The sequence below is a fragment of the Ooceraea biroi genome, chromosome 12 (assembly GCF_003672135.1).
Source record: "Ooceraea biroi isolate clonal line C1 chromosome 12, Obir_v5.4, whole genome shotgun sequence".
Classification (NCBI taxonomy): domain Eukaryota; kingdom Metazoa; phylum Arthropoda; class Insecta; order Hymenoptera; family Formicidae; genus Ooceraea; species Ooceraea biroi.
The window spans coordinates 13,028,838-13,053,560 of record NC_039517.1 but is presented as its reverse complement, the minus strand read 5'-3'; the positions used below and the strand labels follow the sequence as shown (position 1 = coordinate 13,053,560).

The 24,723-nt window shown below is 30.0% G+C and overlaps 4 protein-coding genes across 7 annotated transcripts in view; 2 read left to right on the top strand and 2 right to left on the bottom strand.

The window, feature by feature from the left end:
- The window catches only part of LOC105282738, a 34,516-nt gene extending 25,979 nt beyond the window's left edge, over nt 1-8,537 (bottom strand). For all 3 annotated transcript variants that reach the window (XM_026974421.1, XM_026974422.1, XM_026974423.1), the window contains exon 1: nt 8,138-8,537. The gene's annotated coding sequence lies outside the window, so the exon portion shown is untranslated. The remainder of the gene's footprint in view (nt 1-8,137) is intronic.
- Nucleotides 8,538-11,628: 3,091 nt separating this feature from the next.
- Nucleotides 11,629-19,763, top strand: LOC105282737 (DNA helicase MCM8). 2 transcript variants are annotated; one of them, XM_026974099.1, is made up of 15 exons: nt 11,629-11,842; nt 12,659-12,736; nt 13,026-13,121; nt 13,813-14,054; nt 14,587-14,722; nt 15,024-15,277; nt 15,589-15,693; nt 15,939-16,094; nt 16,172-16,391; nt 16,484-16,647; nt 17,802-18,014; nt 18,094-18,206; nt 18,448-18,664; nt 18,752-18,898; nt 19,014-19,763. In XM_026974099.1, the coding sequence occupies exons 1-15, from the start codon at nt 11,767-11,769 to the stop codon at nt 19,206-19,208; spliced, it is 2,412 nt and encodes an 803-aa protein (XP_026829900.1). In that variant the 5' UTR covers nt 11,629-11,766; the 3' UTR covers nt 19,209-19,763. The 2 variants fall into 2 exon arrangements, with proteins under 2 accessions (XP_026829900.1, XP_026829901.1); XM_026974100.1 differs by lacking the exons at nt 11,629-11,842; nt 13,813-14,054 and adding an exon at nt 12,394-12,481 and having other exon boundaries at nt 19,014-19,760.
- A 30-nt stretch (nt 19,764-19,793) lies between these two features.
- Nucleotides 19,794-22,004, top strand: LOC105282730 (keratin-associated protein 10-7). Its single transcript, XM_011344954.3, has 3 exons — nt 19,794-19,924; nt 19,996-20,080; nt 21,178-22,004. The coding sequence occupies exons 1-3, from the start codon at nt 19,836-19,838 to the stop codon at nt 21,754-21,756; spliced, it is 753 nt and encodes a 250-aa protein (XP_011343256.1). The 5' UTR covers nt 19,794-19,835; the 3' UTR covers nt 21,757-22,004.
- Nucleotides 22,005-22,278: 274 nt separating this feature from the next.
- On the bottom strand, nt 22,279-24,246 carry LOC113563062. Its single transcript, XM_026974101.1, has 3 exons — nt 23,932-24,246; nt 23,464-23,686; nt 22,279-22,831 (listed from the first exon to the last, which is right to left on the bottom strand). Exons 1-3 carry the CDS (start codon nt 24,003-24,005, stop codon nt 22,604-22,606), a joined length of 525 nt encoding a protein of 174 aa, XP_026829902.1. The 5' UTR covers nt 24,006-24,246; the 3' UTR covers nt 22,279-22,603.
- Between the last annotated feature and the right edge of the window lie 477 nt (nt 24,247-24,723).

Here is a 24,723-nt window from a genome sequence, read left to right as displayed (position 1 = left end):
CAGTTGCAGAACATAGTCAAACACAGAATCTGGTTCATAATTGCCAATTTTCGAATAATGCTGTAGAGCTATTTTATTTTATACATGTGGTATCACACCATAAATTACCAGCAATAAGTGGATTCGTATTTCGTTTCGTTTCGTTTGTTGGCCAATTTTCTTTCTGTTTTGTGAAAAAAAAACAGTACTTATGTTTATTTTTTTCAGTTTACATTTCAACTAACATTTTTGGACAGTTTATTTTCCGTTTATATTGTAGTTAACATTTTATAATAGTTAACATAACTACAACGCATTCCATCTAGCATCTAGGCACAGTGTTCGAGCGTATCACACGGTGTCGCTCTGTGTCTACTAGATGGAAAGCTTCCTGTATTTAGTGAGATATGAAAAAAGCACCCTATTATGAGTTTCTAAATCTAGATGAAACAATCACAACGAAACGCTACAGTTGACAATTAAACCATTTAGCCTATCAGTCAGATGAAAAGAAACCATTTTCTGGCCTAAAATGTCATAAAGTCACCCTTCTTCGGCAATGACAATGTTCGGCCATATGGTATCGCCGCAATCCAGCATACTTTAACCCTTAGAGGGCCGGGATTTTTCCATTGAAATTTGAAATTTTTTAACGTAAAATTTATGCATACATGCAACCTATAGGTTCCGTAAAGTTCCCAAGTTCATGAAAGGTAGCAAGAAGTCGTAGATGCAGAGGAAAAATATTTTAATTAATAATCAATGAACGAAAGAAAGTAGGTGTGAGCAATGCTGGATGACGGCGCAAATAGTAGTTTATTCTTCAGAAAGTACAGGTAAACGTTTTGGTCTACTCGTTAGACCATCCTCAGTACAGCAAGATTAATTCAAATGAGCATATAAATTATGAAGTTAACTCATGACGGACGCAAAGAAATATAAGAAAAACATTCACATCGCTGAATACATTATTTCAAATAATTTATAAAACGTCGAACAAGTTACAGGAACATAGTCTGAGACAGTCCTAAGACTCTCGCTTTCACGGTAAGAAATTAATTAATAATGTTGTTTTTTACATATCTTACATATAATTAATAAAGAAAATGTTGATAAATGTTATTGTAGTCTCCCGTTTAACTAAACTAAAACAAAAAAATAAATAAATATATAAACCGACGGAAACTTATTCTATACACCTAAACTATATTTAACTTAATAAAAAAGCCCAACTTGTAGAACTTTTATATTTGCGTTGCAGTGTGATTTATATATGGCTTTTTACTTATTTTTTGGAATTTTTTATCGAAATGGAATGAGATATCAAAAGTTTTTCAACGGCACAACACGGCAGAGGTTAGTGCCAATTTAGGAAAAAAAATTGAACTCAATCACGAAAGAGTGCGGGATTAATAAAAATTTGTTTTTCGATTGTTGTTTGAGTTATAGAGCTTTTGCTTACTTTGTAGCATAAATCACAAACGTAGCACAACGTAGCATAATTGAAAAACACACAAAATTTAAAAACAGTGTGGGGTTAACATTATTAACATGTAATATCAGCGCGTATATATTTTTGAGGATAATGTTTGAGGATAATAAAAATGCTCATCAGTCATCCAGATCAAAAACATTTTCTTGCAATCAGTCAATATATCTATTTTATAATAATATAGCATTCACGAACATTTTTAACTTGTTTTGAATCCTTTTCAATAGATAATTAACGTTGACTGATTTTCTATAAAATATAGGATTTTCTATAAAATGTTTTAATTAGGAGAATTTTTACATTGATTATATGTACTTTTAATTGTATTTGTTTCTCACCATTATATCAAAACTGCACTTCACTTGCACATGTCACTTGCACATATAATGCTATGATATAACATTGAAAATTTGTTAATATAATATTATCTTCTTATTCTATTTAATACAATACAATTCAATACAATTAAAGCATATTAAGGAAAATATATTGAAGATTTCTGATATCAAAATAGAAAAATAATATCTTCAAATTACATGTATTACAATATACATGACAGTAAAGAGATCTAAGAGATCTAGAATGCTAACATTACGTTCTTGCATTTAATAATGAACAAATTATATTTAATATATTCCATGTATAAACCTGAAAATATTTTGAGAATATTACGATCAAGTTTCGACTACACAATCTGCTTCGTCCATATAACTTTTTTAAATGATCCGAAAATGTATATTTATTATGGTATTTAAAACAATACTCGTTACATGATTTTAAGAATTTCTATGCTTTTAGAACAATAAAATAATAAGAAATTTGAGTATTTCATTTTCATAATTTAGACCATCTATATATATACTTTATCAGTGGTGAAAAGCAGTCGTATACTCCCTCTTTCTCCTTTCTTCATTTTAAATACTATTTTCTGTTAAACACAAGGAACAACATAATTGAGAATAGAATAATAATAACATCAAAAATATAACAATAACATCGGATAAATATCATTGAAGTTTTTAATAAATACAAAATTAATTTATTAATAATAACAGAAGTTTTAATTTATTTGGGATTTATATCAATTGGTTATTAATTGTATTGCATTTCAATTTATTTTTCATTACGAAACACCGATAATGATGAAAGCAACGAAAAGAAAGACGAGGATGACGAGACGTATACTCATGTTGGGCGGCTCCATCGAGTGTCGCTCACGCTCGAGCAGTGCTAAGAATATCGCGGCCAGCCATATTTGGCAATGAGACCGCGTGACCACGGCATAGCCTGTGCGTACACGGGCAGAAAGAATTGACTCTTCCTTTTCTCAGTTTTCTTGAAAAAAAAAGAGATATCTTACAATTAAAGTCGAAGCAATATTTAAATGTGCGATAGCGAAAAACATTTATGTAGTTTTTATTTAAAGATACAAATAAATTGCTTTACAAAAACTGGATATATATTAAAAATAAATAAATGAAATAAAGTTTTGTATTTAATTTTGTTAAAAAAATCTAATAATTCAAGATAATTATTAATGAATAAATTAACGAATAATCTAGATGGATGAATTACATGGCCTGTCCAGCCTCTAGTGCTACTAACTTTAAAATTGTCTTCTGCATTATGAAGCTTGACACTTCAGCTATGACCATCTAAAATTTTAAAGCGCTAGCATACCGCGTCACTTTAATGTTAAATGTAACAGTACTTTTTTGACACTCGTCGAAAATACACTGTGGAACAAAGAGTCAACATTAAACTTTGTTTTAGTTAAGTTGAGCCAACCATCTGGTAAAACGTATAAAATAATAAGAGGTATGTGCAAGAGCGATTGTTGGAACGTTTTTAGATGATATGCTCGGTTTTGTGACGGCAGGGAGGACATCGCAGACGCTCCACCGCATTGAAAACATGTCATACCTCCGAAAATCCTCTACTTTGTACCATAAAATTCAAAATAAAATCCAATAGATTCTATCCATTTAATCAACTTCTTTTCTGAATATTCATTAACAACTTCATTTTACTAACTTTTATAGGAAGACAAATTATTTAATATCCCTATATCAACATTTCCCAAATTCTATCAGTAAACTATTTTTTTATTCTTCTTCATCACCTATATTTCCTTTAAATTATGAGATTTCTTCATTAAAATTTAATTAACACAATTCTCCCTTCCATCCCTCACTTTATTTATTTGAAAAATAAATAGTTAATGAACTTGAACAAGTTTATGTTTTGAAAACATATTATAGAAATCTAAATTTTCTATTAACTTTACAACTCTCTCCCTTGCCAAAACATGCAAAAAGAGCTTGAAATCTTTCGATCATATCACTGAACATCTGCAATATCATTGAAGAATTCACTGACACACTTAAAAGCACTGTACATCAAATTTGGAGCAAAAGGAAGGTCTATTCACGCTTCATATCGCACATGTGTTTTCCATTTAATTCAAAATATAATTTTTTTCAAAATCTAATGACGTATTATGTTACTTTATTAATTTTAGTCGAGATTTATGTGTCATTTGTCTGGAACTGTTTGCTTTTTGTTATTTAAAGGAAAGTATTATTTAATCGAATTAATATATGACTCCTAAATTAATCTAAATTATAAATTTTCGTTTTAAAATTTGGCGGAAGATCAAAAAGACACAAAAATGGAGCACTACAAAGACATGCTAAGAGTGGTCAATATTGATCCAGATTTTATAAAACAAAACATCGTAATTGTTGATGCAACATAGGTCTTCGATATAAGATACTCAGAAAACGGCAGAATACGGAATGGCAGAGCACAGAGGAGACAAAACCGAAGAAAGTGCGCTTGAAGAGTGAAATCAAGACATTGCTTACGTTTCCTTCGATTGGAAAGGAATCACCTACGCGGAATTTATACCGGAGGATCAAACGCTGATTGTTAGTTTTTCTATGTTCTGAATCGTTTGTGAACAAGATCCTTTGAAATCGGCTTAAATACTGACAACAACGGTCTTGATAACTTTTGCACGATAATGCACCGGCGTTCAAATTCAAGATTGTATGCTATTTCTTGCCAAAAAATATTATTATTATTATTATTAACTTCTGATTATTCCCAAAACTCAAGTTGGCTATGAAAGAAAAGCGTCACGATATCATCCAGAAGGTTTGAACTCTAGTTTTGGAGGCAATTGCAAAAACGGAATACAGTGACCGCTTCGAAAAAGTTTTTAATCGTTTCCAACATTGTATTGAATCAGAAGGAGTATATTTTGAATTAAAAATAAAAACAAAAAATATTTTACGTTTTGTATCTTTTTCGATACCAGTCGCACTAGAGATAAATATATGTTATAAAAGGTCTAAAATTAGAAATAAATAAATAAGTAAATATATATATATTTATTTATTTATTTATATAAAAATTATTTTGTGTACGTGTGCGCGCGTGTGCATGTACGCGCGCCTATATATATTTAAAATAAAAACTTCCAAGTAATTTTCGAGTTAAAAAATTTAATAGAATTCAAGAGAACATACCTAGAATTATATCATAAAAATATTATTGCTAAAACAAGATTATCTCTATCAAAGATAAAGTACATTTGTATTGATATCGCTGAGCGATATTCTGCTCTAATAAATTGTTAAACATCGATGTTATTTTCTCTGTGATTCAACCATCATGTAAATCTATGCGTTCAAAGGTAGTTTAGCTAGCCGATTCGTTTAAGCAGTAGCAAATAAATCTTTCAATTTTATTATTCTCTTTGTAATCACATATATAAATAGTTTTTATAAATAAAAAAGATAAACAAAATTTATATTTAGGACAAATAATAAGTGCAAGTTGTGTTTTACGATGTTGTGAAGTGATATTAAATATTAAATTGAATCAGTAAATAATTAAATAATTACAAATGTGATTATTATTAGAAGGAATGGTTTATTCTAGAGACACAAATTGCATTAAGAATGCTATTCTAATCAGTAACAAAGAACTTACTACCGAAAAAGAATTCACATAAGCAAAAGAGAAAAGGGTACAAATGAGAGTGAGAGTGAATGAATCCATGAAATCACTTTGATATTTCGGTGTTTCGTGCCGGCGTTTTATACGTTAGCTGCAACGCGTTAAATATTCCACATCACAATTAACATACTTCCTGAAGTAGCAAGCCGCTTTTTAATTCCTTCTTAATTCGGATGTTTTTGAATGTGTCCTGACAGAATAGATAATAAATTTCGATTCATGTAGAAAATAAAATAAAAACACTATTCGATTAATTTGCGATCGTAATTAACGATTATAATAATCTAAATCGCTATTACGAATAGATATATACATATATTTACACTAATATGTAATTTATTTTCAATATTCTATAGTTTTTGTATATATGGTAAGACAACAATTTTAAAAAGAGGAATTTTGTGTAAAAATCAAAATTAAGGATCAGTTAACCACTTTCTTTTTTTATCTAATAACAGAAACTTTCTTTCTCCTCTTTCGGCTAATTGATTATTTATGTTATACAAAAATTATAAAAACATGTTTTCAAGAAGACTGATCAACTCATAAGGACCGTTAATGATAAACACTTAATATCGTAATTCTGGAATTAATTGCAAGATTAAAATAATCAATTTTAATCTTACAATTTAATTAATACTCATAACATAAAACAAACATGATATTAGGTCTGTAGTTTGACAAAAGATATATACTATTGATATTAAACCCGCACGAATTGTTTGTGTTGTATTTCTTTTTTTTGTATTATGCTTTTCAGTGTTTTCCATTTAATTCAAAATATAATTTTCTTCACAAGTTGATGATGTATTATGTTACTTTATTAATTTTGGTCGCGATTTATGTGTCATTTGTCTGGAACTGTTTGCTTTTTGTTATTTAAAGGAAAGCATTATTTAATTGAATTAATATATAACTCCTAAATTAATTTAAATTATAAATTTTGGCTTTAAAATTTGACAATGTATAAATTTACATCACGTAACTTTCTTAATTAAAAAAATCCTACTTTTCTTGGAAACTCTAAATAATCATTTAATATATATTGAGTCAATCAAAAACTTTGGTTCAAGTTTTATTATAATAACATATTTTCTTTTGTATTGCACATTGGCCATATGTTTCAAAATAGTTTCTCTATATACAGGCATATATAAATTATGCCTCATATTTATGTAAAATATATGAGATAATTATTTGTGATATTTATTATAATATTGAGTCAGTCGAGAAGTTCGCTTCGATTTTCACGTCACATTTTACTTTATTGCATTCAGTAGAAATTAATCATCAACCAGATAATAACTATCGTTATCTATGATCATAGATTTGTATAATAGTTATTTGATTGATGAATAATCTGCTTCTACTGAATGCAATAAAGTAAAATTTCGTAAGAAGTAAAAAATCGAATTAAACTTCTTAACTGACTCAATATTGTAATAAATATTACAAATAATTATCTAATAGATTTTACGTAAATGTAAGGCATAATTTGTATATACCTGTACATAGGAAAATCGTAGTTTAAAATATATTGGCCAATGTGCAATAAAAAAGAAAATATTATTCGATATAGTCTCAAATTCCTTTTAAAAACAATAGGAAAAGATTAAATCTATTTCTCAACTTAATTCGAAACTCGATTTAATTTAATCTTTTTGTTACAAATATCATAATTATTAAAAACATTTTTTTATACCTAAATGATTGGTATGAACAACTTATTTTCCAGTTTCGCAGGACAATAATTTTGCTACTCGCAAAATAATTACTACAGATGCCAATTCATTTCAAGATGTAAAAATAATCGTTTTGTTTTCCGTATAATACATAATAACATGTCTTGTTCATAATCTACAGTTGCATGAAATGCAATATTTAACCATTACATGCGCATATGTGTTTCTAGTTTGATTTGGCGTGTCAAACTATTTGTAAGAAACGTAGTTGGAAAAATGATAAAGAGATTAGCTGCAAAACTAATGTAAAGTAAAACAAGATAAAAAAAGAAATAACCAATACATATGCAAGATTTCTTCGGACAATCTCGATATAAAGTTATGCAGCAAATCCCATTGCTTCAACAATCTTCTAAATAATAATCCTTAAATAATTTTTCGTTGATGCAATTCGCAGTTCTATGTAAAATAAAGTGTAACTCTCGTTCGAGTAATAACTAGCTAGCTACACAATAAATAAATGGAAAACTAACTAAAATAATAATAAATAAAATAAATAATAAATAATAATAATTAAAAAGAACTAATACAGATGGCGCTTTTTTTAAAAAAGGTAATTTTGCTGTGATTAGCATTACCTGAACATTTAAATAAATCGTATACCCTTCAAGAACCAATGGAACATAATTCCTCACGTTGGAATAATGTACAAAAATTATGCAGAAATTCTAATACAACTTCTCTACTTGCTCTGACACGAGAGAACAAGAGAGAATAGGAGAGGGAAGGGAGGAGAGATGGAGAGAGACAGAGAAGGGGAGGAGGGAGGAGGGAGGAGGAGGGAGGAGAGAGGAGGAGAGAAAGAGAGAAAGGGAGACAGAGACACAGGGGCGATCGATACATCTAAGAAGTCCAATCATTTAACGGAACAAGAAAATAGATTTGCACAAGGTCGTACCTTAAGTCAAGAGACTGCGGTTTCTAATAGCGAGGGGAATCGAAACTGTCTCGCTACTCCCTCGCTGCCAATCACATTTTTATTAACTCCGACAACTCGGACGAGAGAAAAAAACACACATACGAGGCACTAATCACTCAATGATAAATTGCAATACGTTTCTTCGAGACTAACTCGTGCCTAAGTGTGTCGTACGCACGCTGGCGGATGCCACGGACATATCCGGACTAAACTGAAACGCAACACGACCGTACTCGCACCCGCACCATCTCCCGCCGTACGCACAGTTGTTGCACTAAGAGTTGCACTCATTCCTCTCGCCGCATGCTACTCAACGCAGTGCCCGTGCGCACCAATGCCACTAATCCCCTGTCCCACTCCCGCAGACCTCTGCAGTCATAGACCCAAGTGGTATAGATTCTGCACCCGCCATGTTAAATGTAGCACTCTCTTTCTCTCTTTTTTGTCTATCTTTCTCTCTCTCTAAGTATATAAGAATATTTAGGCCGGTATTCATAGTCGGATCTTATATTTAAGACCGTCTTAAGTGTATCTTCAGATACTCCGTAGCCAAAGAAATGATCTATACAACATCTGCAGATAAACTTAAGACGGTCTTAAATATAAGATCCGACTATGAATACCGGCCTTAAAGGTACACACTATGGTATTGATAATACAATTTTTTTCAGAAGTTCTTAAATTCTTTGAACTTTTAGGATTTTTCTTACTGAAGAAATTTGAAATAATTTTTATTTAATTTTAATTTAATAATTTGAAATAACTTTTAGGATTTTTCTTATTGAAGGAATTTGAAATAATTTGAAATAAATAAGAAACTATATGTATATTTTTAAAAACAATAAAAATAAATATGTATATATATATATTATTTATGTTAATTAGATACATCATATAAATTTAATATAAAAAAATTTATATATTTCTAATCTAATTTAAATTTATATAGTTTCTAATTCCTACTTTTTATTTTATAATATGTAATCAGAATTGTACGTTAAGTAGAATCTAAAACATGTATATATTTCAATCACTCGATTTAAAGTAAAATATTAGTCAAATATACAAACTTTACAGTTTTATAGTAGAAACGTCATAATTTGCATCCTTCAAATCCCCTTGAATTTTAAAAAAGCGAAAATCGTATATTTTATATCAGTGTTCATATTCCAATTCTTAATTGCTACTTATATTATAATAGTCTGCCTCATGACGCGCCTCGTGATTAATTCTCTGCAATTAATTATTTTATGGATTATACTAGTCTGTAATGCGTTCGAAATTGGATCTGTGTGTTTTAATAGATCTTAGAAAATTAGCATTGACAAACCAGATGTAATTGTGTGTATGTGTATGTGTAATTGTGTATCCCTGACAACTAGTTTAAAATTTAAATCATCCAGAGATAAATATTAATCGATTAATCGATTCGATCAACGTTCTTTCTTTCGAGTTCGAGGAAATTAAGATTCGACTTCTCCGAATTTTCATTAAATTTCATTCGTGTTTGTTTTAATGCTTTTTGTTTGATGCATTAATGCGAGAGTGCTTTTTATGTTCGAATCGAAACCAATAATTATATCTTTTTTGTGACAAAGACAATGCTGAGAATGAAAACTCAAATATAATATCTTCTTGAGAATATGGTTGCGCGCTTGTAGTAACAATTCAAGTATCAAGCCCACATTTAACGAGTTATTGGCTGCGTTCAGCAGAAAAAGCAGATCAGTAAGCGCTCAGTGATTCTTTAATACAATTGGTTCTTGCCTTTAGATCTTCGCTGGATCCAAGTGCAGAAACCAATCATAATAAAGAATCACTAAGCGCTTACCAATCTGCTTTTTCTACTGAACGCAGCCATTGAGTCATTGAACCGCCAATGAACCGGAAAATCCATGCCAATTAACCTCTTAGTAAAATTTAAATACAAAACTCTGCATTAAGAATTAATATAAAATTTTGCGTCTAAATTCTGCCAGAAAATCTGCATAACTCTTCCGCTAACGCAAAACTTCGTATTAATTCTCAATGTAGAATTTTGTGTTCGACTTTTACTAAGAAGATCGGCATGAACTTTCAATATAAGAAAAACTCTGTTGGTGATTCTTTGAATATTTATAACTTAAAAAATCATTAGCCTAGTTTACACCGATCGTTTGATACGCGTATCAAATAGTACATTTGAACTAATCAGCCAATGACTAAACGGATGCACTAGTTATTTACTAATGGTGCTGCTATTTGCACAATAAAATGCTTTTTATAAAAATTTCACAATTTGTACGCACAAAATTGAGGCAGTCTACACTCGGAATAAAATAAAGGAATATAATGAAGCTTTTCAAAATGACTTTAGAAGCGTAATAAAAAAGAAAGGTGTGTTCTCCTTTACAGAATACAGGATATTCTGCAAAAATACAGAAGCGTGTGGAATAGCACTGATCGGCTGTTCTATGACGCATTCTCTATTCCGCACGCTCTATTAAGGGGATGCTGGAGTTGCTAGTAAACTATTTTTTCACTATAGCGATGGTAATTGCAGTTTCGAAAATTCTCTTTATTGCTTGTGCAGAATAAAAAATCCTTTTCCACAAATGAAGTATAGATAGAAAGAAAGTCCGCTCTACAGGACTTTATAGTCAAAATGGAAAAAAGTTAAAAACTTGCATTTGTCTTTTCTAACTTTTTTCCATTTTGAATATAAAGTCCTGTAGAGCGGACTTTCTTTCTATCTATACTTCATTTGTGGAAAAGGTTTTTTATTCTGCACAAGCAATAAAGAGAATTTTCGAAACTGCAATTACCATCGCTATAGTGAAAAAATAGTTCACTAGCAACTTCAGCTTCCCCTTAGGGTGCCGTTACATGGAGCGTAACTTGCGTAAGCGTAACCTGCGTAACCTAGTAATTTTATAGAAGTTACTATAAAACTTACGCCTAGTTAGTTTACGCTTTCTACGCTAGTTGTCAATTACGCCGAATCTAATTTCTGGTGGAAAATACGCTAAATGCATGTGTGTGACAGTGTGTGTGTATCCTTTTTTGACTCGCGATCGCCGTGCCAAAATTTCTGAAAAAATGGATCAAATTCGAGTAATTTAAGAAATGCATCTAAATTCTATAAAGGACTATATTCACAGCTCACTTTTATCAATAAATGCGCGTATTTATTTATGATATTCTATAATATATGTAACGTGAACTATATACTAAATGCACGCATTTATCATAAAAGTGAGCTGAGAATATGGACAAAAATGTTTAAATAATACATTTAATTACTTGGATATAAATCAGTATATCGGTTGCATAGTACGACAAAAGAATTTCAATTTATGTCCGATAACTATGATATATTCATTTGCATGTCTAGACTATTTTCAACAGCTTACTGCAGCTTATACATTTTCACTTATGTATTTCCTTTTTAAAATACAGCATAAATGTGGATATTGTGGGTGGCTCTTTAGCTTCACCACAAATTTTATTGATCATAAGTGCTTCAAGTAGTACGTTGAAGGAGAAGACCATATCAGCATCGATGAAAACCATATCGTAACAATAAGTATAATTTGTTGGCAAGAACCGCTAATACAAGATTAGAATCCATGTTCAAGAGATTCCAGGTTTTTTGTGCTAAACACGCGTCGTCAACCAGTCAACCACTCCGTATACTTTATTTAGGTTATTTCACGCATACTCGTACATACATTACACACATATATTACGCTTCAACACATTCTTACATCAAAGTATCTATTTCACATGACGCGTATTTAGCAATACGCTTAAATAATAACAACCAATCGATTTATTTCTGTTGTATTGTACAACAGAAGTCCTGATTTGTTATTGGTCAGGCTTGTTACGCTTTATGCGCATTTAACGCAAAGTACGCGCCATGTAAAATGGAATTTTCAGAATAGCGTACATTCTAGTAATTTACTAGAATACGCAGTGTGCCTATTCTAGCTACTCACTAGGTTACGCAGGTTACGCTTACGCAAGTTACGCTCCATGTAACGGCACCCTTAAAGTATCATAAGTTATTATTATTATTATTTTATTTTATTATTATTTTATGTTTAAGCTGCACAGATAAATTTCTAATGATAAACAGTGACTAGAAACGTTAATACAAGCGGTCATGCGAATCCCTTTAAGATTGCTGGTCTTTAAGATTATCTCGTCGGTGGTTAAAGACACACGATTTCGCGTCCAGGTGGCGCAAAATCGTCTCTCACTTTTCTAAAAGCGAGTTGCATACCTTGGTATATTCTGATACATGTGAAATGAAACAGCTGATTCAAATTTAGCGGAAAAGTATAGCATTCCTTTTCTTATGATTTATTCGTTGTTATTCGTCTTCAGCTACGTATTTACGTGTTCAGTAACGATTTTATTTAATGTTGGCAACAGAAAAAAATATAATATAAATGTGATATCTTCTTGAATAAACAGATAAAAGATTGCCAACCTTTGTTTAATTGTGTTTTACAGAGATAATTATGGGTGATCGGTCGACTTTTCATAGAAAAAGGTGGAAAGTGAAGAAGGTTGTCAAACACGATGAGCCATGTGAGTACTAATATTGTCCGAAACATTATTTTTTATTGCTACTATTTATATTTTCTGTATTTATGGTTCTATATCTATGTGAGAGTTCACAAAAACAAAATAGCTGACGTAGCAATGAAATAATTAAAACTATTAAACTACAAAAAAAGAAAAAGAAGAATTTTATTAAATGTCAAATATATATATATATATATATATATATATATATATATATGCGAACAGAAACTTAAAAAATGGTAAGGTAATCTAAATTTTTTGAAAATAATCACTATAAACATTAACGTTTCAGATCGAGATGAAACAAATCACACTCCCAGTAATCTCGATATTGGTTGGAATGCAAATATTCCATATTATGGATGGAGACTATACTTTCGTGATAAAGGTAACATATAATTATATCATCTTTTTCTTCTTGAACATAACTTCAAATTTCCAAAAACAATCACTTCTAAAGCAGGCCCTATTATTACACAATAATATTGAAGCAGGCCCAAGACAGTCAATATTATTACACAATAATATTGCTAATATTAATGACAGTCTCTCTAGACAGTGCAATAATAACTCTCGAAGCAATAATTTAATTTCTAAGAAAATGTTAAGTGATACCGAAGCAGCTAGTGTAGCCACTGCTTCAGCTTGTTGCAATAAAGAAAAGAAGAGAAGAAATATTTTCAGGTTGCGCAATATATTTCAACCGACTTCTGATTGACACAATATATTACGCAAACCTTTAATATAATCTACAAACGGTCAATAATATTGTGACCTGTCTAGGACCTCCTTTATAATGATACTTGACAAAAGTAAGAAATTTAAAGAATTTAATATTTTGAAATTAGTAATATGTAAAATATAAAATAAGCAACAATATGCAAATGTATAATGAGAAGAGAATGAAAAATAACATGGATGAAAAGAATAATCAAGTGTTTTATTTATATTTTATTATTTATTTTTATTTTTATTTTATTTGTAACAGACACGTATAATAATTTTAGGCTTCGTGCAAACATATAAAAAAATATTAGAAATTTATTTTATATTTTTTGTTTATTAATAAATTTTTACAGAGTATAAAGCTGATTGCGTCGCTGCGAAGCAGGTTGAAGCAGTAGAGACGTTTATAGAGAGGCATCAGACTCTGTCTTCACTGTTTACAATGGCAAATTTGGAGGCAGGGATGTATTTTGACATTGATGTATGTGCACTGTACGATGACGGCAGGTTTTTGAAACAATGGCCAAATTTTAAAGACGATTTATATGAGAATCCAACAGATACATTGAACTGCATAAAACTTGGTATTTATCAGGTATTCTCGACTTCAAATAAATATCAATTTTAATTCTACAATTTATTTCTATAATTCTATAATTATTTTTTCGTTCAGAAGATCTCGTCCTGCATTGCCAGAATAAATTTCTTAGTCTTTTATATGTTTTATAAAGGAGGCCCTAGACGGTCAATATTATTGCACAATATTATTGACCGTTTGTAGATTATATTAAAAGTTTACGCAATACATTGTGTCAATCAAAAGTTCGTTGAAATACATTGCACACCCTGAAAATATTTCTTCTCTTCTTTTCTTTATTATAACAAGCTGAAGCAATGGCTACACAAGCTGCTTCGGTATCACTTAACATTTGCTTAGAAATTAAATTATTGCTTCGAGAGTTGCTATTGCACTGTCTAGAGAGAGAATGTCATTAATATTAATAATATTGACCATCTTCAATATGGGCCTGCTTCAATATTATTGTGCAATATTATTGTGTGATAATATTGACCGTTTAGTGCCTGCTATATGCTTCAAGCCATAAATATTTTTATTGTAATTTCAGAAAATTTTGAAAACATTGCCAGAAGAAAAGCTGAAATATGTTTTAAATTCGATCAGTAGCTTACCAACAATCAAATTGGGTATATTAAATTATGAGCCGACGATATATTTACGAGATCTTAAGTTGAATTATTATGGTACGTATGTGCGGAGTGAAAGGATGTAAAGGGTGTCCCATAACTCTTCATTAATACCTTTCGGAGGGTGAAAGAGGGTTGAATATTGAACAAAAAGTTCCTTTTCCGATTTTGGCTCAGACCATTATTAAGGGAACTTTTTCTTCAATATTCAACCCTCTTTCACCTTCTGAAATATTAATGAAGAGTTATAGGACATCCTGTAATAAAGTAATTGTGAAATATATTCAAAAATTCATCGCAATAAGCAAATTCTTGAAATCTTAGAAAATGGATTGTCATTTTATGGAAATGTTATTAGAGAAATTGGTATCCACTAGAGGCTGCGTAATAAGAGTTGGTAGAGTGAAGTATCTCGTACAATGGATGGTGTTTGCCTGTTTCAAGTGTCGTTTGCAAAAATTGGTCAGACAATCGCAAGAAATATACACGTTGCCGAAAAAATGTGACGTTTGCGGTACGGTATCGAAGTTTCATCCAGTGTTGGATTCACCCGGCGTGAAAAGCATTCCATTTCAAATAATAAGAATACAGGAACCGTTGAATGATGAGCAGGTAGTGCCATCATTTATTATATAATTAAGTGATATTAAATTAATTATTAGAAATTACTTTTAACGGATGTACGAATTATGGCAGTCTTCCATTGTAAAAGTCAAGCAGTTTATTTGATTCTAAATTTTATTTTTATTATTATTTTCCTATTTTCCATAAAATTATTAAAATAAATAATATTAATTATAAATAATTAATTTTATTATTTATATTGTAAAATACTATTATAGTGCTTCAAGTGTTTTGATCTATGGGTTAAAATAGTTATAAAATTGAATATATTGTTATGTAATATTAATATCATTTTGCAGGAAAATAAAGGTAGAGTACCAAAAGTACTCGATGTCGAACTTATGGATGATCTAGTTAATGTTTGTATGCCTGGCGATGACATAACGTTGACAGGCGTTATTAAGGTATTATCAACAATTTCTCAAAATGTCATGTCAAAACTCATATATTTGTTAAATATTATTTTACTAATAATTACGTCTTACATCTCGTTATTAATACGAAGATAAAAATATGTTATACATATTTTTATCTTATATAACGCTAAAGCAAAGAAAGAAAAAACGTTTTTTTAAATACTTTTTTATTTTATTTTATATTATTTTATTTGTTGTATTATTTTAATATTCTCTTATCGTACTTTGTTTAGGTACAAGGAGTCAATGGTGGCGCGACTAAAGTACAAGCTGGCACTCCATTTTCTTTATACATGAAAGCGATAACGGTCGTCAATAACAAGCACAGATGTCAAAATAAAAATTCTATGAACAATGAAATTTCTCTGAAAAGCTATTTAGCTATACAGGTATTTTGTTTACAGAGATTTATGAGATTAAACTGATTTTCCATTCCAGGATAATTATGCATTTTTTTTTAATGTAGGATATATATAAAGAACCCAATCTTTTCGCATTATTGGTGCACTCGTTGTGCCCTAGCATATACGGCCATGAGATGATCAAAGCTGGATTGATTTTGAGTTTATTCGGAGGCAATGCGAAGCGTGCACAATCGAGAGACGATATACACATTTTGTTAGTTGGTGATCCCGGTCTTGGTAAATCGCAAATGTTACAGGCGTGCGCTCGGATATCCACGAAAGGTATATGAGAAGGCTAATAATTTTTTCTTATTTATATATATATATATCAATTTTTTATACAAATAAATTTGATAAAAATATATTATTGGAAGGTGTATATATTTGTGGCAATTCAAGCACGTCCTCCGGATTAACGGTAACACTTACAAAGGAAACGGGATCGAACGACTTTGCTTTAGAACCTGGTGCTCTAGTTTTAGCGGATCAAGGCTGCTGTTGTATCGATGAGTTTGATAAAATGTGTCCTCAACATCAGGTAAAATAATAAAGATGTTCAATACTTTAATCAACATAGCATAAATATGTAAAAATGCAATGAAAATACATGTACAATATATGAATGTTATTAATATAAAAAAATTAAAAATTCTACATATTAAAATTAATTAATAATGATTTTAATTTAATAATTCATGTTATAACAAGGAATAAAAATACACCAAATTCACAAGGGACCGATTTTAATGATACTTGGCATAAATGTAGATAAACGGATAAATTTAGAAATTTTCCATTACGGCTAAAAAAGATTTTAAAGAATATCTTTAAAGAACGAATTCTTAAAAATAATTTTTCTTTCCAAAACTGAATGACGCAGTTAAATAGTGATATTTCTACCATAAAATTGTTGTACAAAAAATATTTTTAATATCTGGTATAGTTTACGAGATATTTAAAAAAAAGAAGCAAAAACCTCTATGTCGTTTCGAGTGGTGGTTTCATGCCTTTAAACCATTTTTTAGCATCAACTAAAATTTTCTATATTAATGTCTTTATTCAATTTATGGTTCTATTTATGGCTTATTTTACTAAAATTAGGATTATAGCACCATATAATACCATATAATCATCATACTAATATAATAAAGAGGTAAAGTTTGTTCCATTGTTCGGGGTAATCTCAGAAACTACTAACCCGATTTAAAAAAATCTTTCACTGGTGGATAGCTTATTGTTAGATCTTCCTGAGTAACATAGGCTATGTGCAATCGTCTTGCAACTTTTAAAAATGTGCGCGTCGTAAAAAAATACGTTCTTTATGCTTTATATTTTCCAAATATACCGAGCGCGCGAAGCGCGCGAGGAACAAGCGCCAGCTAGTTTATAATATAGGGGGCACAATAATATTTTAATATTTTTTATTTAAAAATCATTAGCCTTGATGTTTTTGATATTAGAAATTTTGTTTTCAAATAATCTCAAAATTTATTATTAAAAGGTAAGGCGCAAGAATTGGAATATCCAATTGGTATATTAATTTAATAATAATTTAATAAATAATATATAATTATATATTTATCTGTAATAATCTAAATGAATAATTAATTTAATACTATTTAAAAAACTTGAACTAATATTATATATTTGAATACTTAAACTACTTCTCTGTGCATACACGTATTCTTCCAGGCGTTATTAGAATCGATGGAGCAACAAAGCGTTACGGTCGCAAAGTCAGGCTTGATATGTTCCCTTCCTGCACGGACTTCGATCCTTGCGGCAGCTAATCCCATCGGGGGACAGTACGATAACAGTAAAACAGTAACTGAAAACCTAAATATCAGTCAGCCTATCCTCTCGCGATTTGATTTAATTTTTCTGTTAGTGGATAAACCGGACGAGGTAAATACGTACTTAAATATATGTCAAACAGATACAGTGTGGGTATAAGGATTATAATGATACTATCTATTTATCATAGCACTTTGATAGTCTGTTATGCAACCATATTATGACTGTTCACACGAATTCACACGCCAATTCCAATGGAAAAGTCATGGGGAAGCTATCTCCCGACAATGAATGTTTTTTAAAGTGAGCAACAATTTCTTTTTCTCTTACATCCCATTTTCTTTCTTTTTTCCTTTTTACACTGTATATTAAATACTTATTAAATTATAAAATCTTGTCAATTATATATTTATATTATATATATTTTTTATTATACATTTTAATTATATATTTTTTATAATATATTTTTATAATATATTTGTTTTATGTTTACCTTTATTGAAAAAAATATTTCTACTTCTGAAAATTCTAATGAAAATTTTAGGGAAAGACTTACGTTACCATTGTCCACTGAGATTATACCGCAGACAATTCTCCGGACTTACATTTCTTATGCACGGCAATACGTGAATCCTAAGTTGTCAGTCGAAGCCGCAGCAGTGTTGCAGAATTATTACTTGGAGCTACGCTCGAAGAATAAACAATTCAGCAGTATACCAATATTCAACAGACAATTAGAAGCCATGATTCGATTAACCGAGGTATAACGTCACTTTTTATGCATTACACAAGAAAAATACACACACATGTGAAAACTATGTGAGATGTTTTATGCCGTTTTATCACAGGCTAGAGCAAAACTGGAATTACGGGTTGAGGCAACTAAATCAGACGCGTTGGACGTGATAGATATATTGCAATATGCGATGATAGACAAGTCGGAGAATTATGTAAGGTCGAAATTAAATTCCGATGGTAAATTAACAAATACAAAGGTAAGTTGTATTCTCGTACCACTATTATTTACATTCGTTAAAATTTCTATAAAAATTTATACTCCAGATTTTATAACATTTTATATTTTTCGTAATCATTTCCTTTTTTTTGCAGATAAAGGCTTTTTTAAAAGTACTGGAAAGGAAAGTACTTATGGACAAAAAACAAACATTTTCTATAAAAGAATTAAAGGCACTCGCGGTATCGGAAACTATTACGATAAATGATTTTGCTGGCTTAATCTCAAAATTGAATGAACAGGGTGTATTATTAAAAAGTAGTAGCAATACGTATAAATTTATTTATTAAACTTCATAATCGTATATATACATATGAGATATTCGCGCAAATATATATTTTCATATTAATTGTGTAAAAATATAAAAATAATATAAATATAAAATAATATAAATATAATTCTAGTGACCAGTGACGTCTAGTGACATATGTCATATTTTTATTTTAAGCATATTTTTATTTCTGCTATTTATATCCTCAATTTGTTAATTGTAGAATTTTTTACGTACCTCAAGTTTGATTTCAAAATAAAAAGAAAGCGGTTAGCTAAATTTTAGAACTGCTAGAAGTAACATTCTCAAACAAGTATAATAATTTAATCGAGAAGGTTTATCAGTTTCTGGAGTCGTAGTTTTGTTTTATTTCATGTAAATCGAACGTAGTGCATGCGATGCAACGCGGTTGCTAGGAAACCCAATGTTCCGATAAATTGACAGTTATGGTCCACATAAATTTTTCAATTGACAATTTAACGTATTAAATGATCACAAAATAACTAAATTTGCCGTATACACTGACAATAAAGATGAGAGCACAGAGCACGTGACAAAATAAACGAAAAAACTATAAAAACAGCTTTAATTAGAAAAAATTTCACTATATTTAATTAAGAAAATTAGAAATTAGACTGCAAAAGAGATGCCGTGCGACGGTAAAAATATTAATTGCGACAGGAGACGCGAATTGCTGGCGCAACTGAAATGTTTAATCAGTTCCATGGAAAGAAGGTAAGACCCTAATTGGCTTCTCATGATAAATTCGTGTACTTTGTATACTTTATTGAGGATCATCATTGTAGGAAACCATGCGAGTGGGACGAGCCGCCTTGTGAACCAATAGTGTGTTGCCCTGCAGAATTACCTCTGTGCCCCTCGCAATATTGCGTAAGTCTTTTATATCTGAGTCACTCCCTTTTTTTCTCTTTCTCCCAATTTTTCCCTTTCTATCTCTTATTTCCTCTTTCCCTCTTTGCCTCCTTCCTGTTTTCTTTCTTCTCTCTTCCCTATCTCTCTCTATCTTTTTAAAATTATATTATTAGCCCTGAGGATATCTTCTCCATTTTATGTTATTGTTTGAAAATGGCTTGCTGTAAAATTCTTGGTTGCTTTGCGAGTTTTTGTTGTGTTTAAGCTTAATTTTTATCATTTTTATTTGAAATACCTGAAATTTATTTTCTGTTTTTTACGGAAATTAAATTTACGAACATGATTTTGATATTTCTTGAGGCATTGTTGCTGATTTGATCAATCAACTTATCATTCTTTTAGCTTTATGCTAACTCTATAAAACCCCCCCAAAAAATTTAATTTAAATAATATTTTGGTTTAACAAAAAAATGTGGATTATTTATCAACATGTTTAATATACAGCGTTTATATAAACATTAATATTAACATTATAAATTTGGAAAAGAAAAAGAGAATATTTACATTTGAGATAGTTCTTAAAGTAAAACATTGAACAAATCACTGAATTATTATAATTTATAAATCCAATGTTTTGGTAAGACTCGAATGACGAAAAATTCGTGTTGACTTTCTCACTCAATAAAAATATCGATAAAAATAATTTATTCGATCAATGTAAATTGGACAGGGTTGGATAACTTCATTTTTTTCTTGAACTAAGTTAAGTTTAAAGTTAATGACTCAGACATTAACTAAGTTTAAAATGTTAAAAGTTACTTAAACAAAAATTAACTCAATTAAAGTTAAGTTACAAATTTAAATTAACTAAAGCTAAAAGTTAATTAACATATATTTTCTTGACGCATTGCGACCAACCATTTTCACAGGACTTTAATATTGATGAATTATTTTAACTTGTATAAAAAAAGTTTAAAAATTTAAAAATAACTAGTTTAAGTTAAAAGTTAACATGTTCAAAATTAACTAAGTTAAGTTAAAAGTTAATAACTTAACTTTAACTATTTAACTAATTACTACCCAATCCTGAAATTGGATAATGAAATCTATTGCAGGGAAACGCACTCAGAGCATGCAAGAGTTTCAACTTTCGCTCCAGCATAATGTATAGATGCGAGTGCATCAAGAGGAACGGCTTACAAGACAGGTGCATGATGTGGGAGTGCATGGGTAGGCCGGAATGCATGACAAAGTTGTATCCAGTTTGCGGACCGGGTCGTGCCGCTTTATTGAAACTGACCGATCTGGGGGATGCGGAAGTCGCCTTCAGGAAGTTTTATTGTGCGGATCAAGCCAGGGAAGCTGCCTTGAGCGCATATTGTAGATTAGTTTGCGACAAAAGTGGCCAAGCTCTGCCATGTAACAGAGACGCTCCTTGCATCCCTTACGAATGTTCATCATGTCCTGCGAGAAGTAGCTTTAATAATTCGTTGTGCAGGCCGACACCCTGCAGTGATTTGCCGCAATTTTGCATACCATCGCTGACATATCCTGATTGTTGTACGTTAAAATCCTGCGACATGTGCGCGCCTTGCGACTTGCAGGAATGTTCTTTTCCACGTAGTCCACCTTTGTTAACGTGCTTGCCTTACTATTCGCCAGTTTGTTTACCTTCAGTGCCTTGTTGCAATTAGCAGCACTTGAATTCTCGGAACATTGATTTTATATTCTTCGATTAATCGAACAATTATTAATTTTATATTTTTCAAAAATTGTTTACGTTTTTTTTTAAATACATTATTCTCTGTCTTGTATTAACCGAGTCCACCGCTTTTGTGTCTATTCGCTATTGCGAAACTATGATAACAGTTACGTTTCTTATGTTAATTCCGTAACATGATAATAATAATCGAACAATAAATAAAATAAAATGTAGAAAGCATTTTCTCTGTATTCTAAATAAATAGATAAAGTGTTCTTTTATCCAGTTTTCTTTTATCATCCATTCTTTAATGGCTAAAGATCGGCGCTGATTGGATTGACTTTACTCTCAATAATTGCTACTTTATTAAACATTACAGAAAAAAATGGTTCAGGACTCTTCGACTCAGTTTTTCCTGAGAAACATCACTGTGTAAATAGTGGACGCGAATTAAATAACACCCTGTATATTTAGAAGGGAGGGGATATCAATTTATAGAAATTAATTATTATTACTGGTACTTAAAACATATTAGATATATTTGCTGAATATTTTAATCTCTAATCAATACACTCAAATTTCTTCGGAAGCAAGGCGCTACAGGAAGAAATGACATTTTTCTTTGGAGTCACATGATTTTCAAGGACACATATTATTAAATAATGTTTAAAAATGTTTCGTGGCTTTCAGTTGAAGAAAAATCTGAATTTCGATAATAATATCCCAATTTATTAAAGTGTTTAGTAACTTTACCTACAAAAACTGTACATTGTAATTTTATCTGTGATTGAAATAAATTTCGAGGGACTCGTAGCTTTTTTCTTTTTTTTTTAAATATGCTATGTGACGCAATCTGCTTTATAAGTGGGGTACAATTCTGGATAACGCGATCTGACAAATCTTCCTGGTGGGCATATAGCCCATGGTTTGGTAAGACATTCCGGTTGTCCTTGACACTGCGATAGAGGACAATGATCTTGAAGACCGTCTCGATGCAAGCAGCAGCACCTCGAATATAGTATGCCTCCTCGCATCTCCGGAAAAATTAAACGAGATATGTCCCGCACCTAAAATTACAATAATGGAAAGAAAAAGCTTAGCATGACAAAAAAAATAAATCGATAACGCAGTTTGAAGAAACTATAAGTTAAATTATATTAAATTATAATAAGATATACAATATATCAATATAATATGACAATATACTGCACAATACGAAAATATTGTAAATAAAATCTTTATAAGAATAGTTTAATAAAAACAACATTAACTGTATTATAATAATGCAAAATATTATTATTAATAATTATGTTATTATAATAACTAAGAATTATAACAAACAATTTTACATTTGAAGTAAAAATTAATAAATTAATATTTCAGAAAAGTCTGATGAAATTCAAAATATTTTTAAATTCAATTGACCAAAGTTCCGTTCTACTTTTCTTCATATTTACTGATCAATTTGTATTTATATTTAAAGGGAAATATGAAATGCAACTCAATATTAAATTCCTTTTTTGCTAAAGTCTGAAATATTTATTTATTAATTTTAACTTCAAAAATTGCTTATTATAATTCTTAGTTATTAATAATATAATTATTAATAATAATATTGTTGCATTATTATAATATAATAATATATATTACAATCTTATATATTATTATGTATTCATTCGCAAATCTTCATGTTACTGACCTTGCACTGATCAACTTTACTCTTTTCTTCTCTGCGTCTTCGGATCTTGTCACATGATCTCTTTGAGGAGACACACGTCTCGCATTTTAACTTACTTTTTGATTTTTTCTTTGCAACATGCGTATCAACTCGTATAGGTATTACGACGTGCACACTTGACGGTGTTATATCTTCATGTTTTATCTTCTCTTTTTGTCCCTTCAGTATTTGCACGTTATGATGACTAAAACAATCATATAAAAGTTATAAATTTGTAACTAATTTACAAAAATAAGAATTAATAAGTAATTTAATCACATTACTTTATCACAAATATTGCACATCGCAAAATAATGGATATTAACTTTTTTTAGATGTACAGTTTTGGAATTTTGAATTTTTTGAAAATGCAACAAATATTTTATGCATTTTTTTGAATATGGAGAGAGAGAGAGAAAGAGAATGAGTAAACGGATGTATTAAACTAACCATTCAAGAGCTGTTACCGCAGCTTTTAATCCACAAATTACGTCAGTCTGATCAATAATTCGTGTTTTAGACATTTTATGTTGATTTATATATTATTTAACATTCAAGAAATGACAAATTGATATTTAGAGCTTAATATTACGTAAAAATACTGAAAATTTTGATAAAAAGGCCGAAACATAGAGGAATAAGAATTTGATGGTTGTAGAATTCAGGTTTACATCTTTTATTTGTGACTTTTTGTGATGTTTATTTGTTCTTTTATTTAATGAAAACTAAATGCAATTGCAAACACGCGCACGCGCGCTCACATAGGCTATATATATTAGATAAAAAAATTAAAATAAAAAATAAAGGTATAATAATAATAGTAAATATAAAAATAATAATGATGATGATGATGATGCTAATAATAATTATTATTATAAATATAAAAATTCTAATGCATGATGAGTGCCATTACACGGCAACGTTAATCGGGTTTAATAACATCCGCAGTTATAAGGTTGGCCAATCACAGTCAGTCCATTCTTCAGGAGAATAGTTGTAATTGGACAGTTTTAGAACTACGGATGTTATTAAACCCGATTAACGTTGCCGTGTAAAATGTTAATAATGAAAATGAAAGGTAAAGAATGAGAAATGATAAAAATAAAAATATATAAAAATGAAAAATGAGAAATAATAATAATAAAATGAGGAACTAATAGAAAATCAGAAAATGATCAAATAAAGAATCAAATAAAGAATAATAGTTTTTAAAAATGTGAAAAATCACTTTTTTAATGTAAA

Coding starts and splice junctions, on each gene's coding strand:
- LOC105282737 (XM_026974099.1), top strand. CDS start 11,767: ATGTTCAAGAGATTCCAGGTTTTTTGTGCTAAACACGCGTCGTCAACC. Junction 11,843..12,658: donor ACTCCGTATACTTTATTTAG/GTTATTTCACGC, acceptor TGTGTTTTACAG/AGATAATTATGGGTGATCGG. Junction 18,207..18,447: donor GACAATGAATGTTTTTTAAA/GTGAGCAACAAT, acceptor TGAAAATTTTAG/GGAAAGACTTACGTTACCAT.
- LOC105282730 (XM_011344954.3), top strand. CDS start 19,836: ATGCCGTGCGACGGTAAAAATATTAATTGCGACAGGAGACGCGAATTG. Junction 19,925..19,995: donor ATCAGTTCCATGGAAAGAAG/GTAAGACCCTAA, acceptor TCATCATTGTAG/GAAACCATGCGAGTGGGACG. Junction 20,081..21,177: donor TGTGCCCCTCGCAATATTGC/GTAAGTCTTTTA, acceptor AATCTATTGCAG/GGAAACGCACTCAGAGCATG.
- LOC113563062 (XM_026974101.1), bottom strand. CDS start 24,005: ATGTCTAAAACACGAATTATTGATCAGACTGACGTAATTTGTGGATTA. Junction 23,687..23,931: donor GCGGTAACAGCTCTTGAATG/GTTAGTTTAATA, acceptor TGATTGTTTTAG/TCATCATAACGTGCAAATAC. Junction 22,832..23,463: donor GTAAAGTTGATCAGTGCAAG/GTCAGTAACATG, acceptor TTGTAATTTTAG/GTGCGGGACATATCTCGTTT.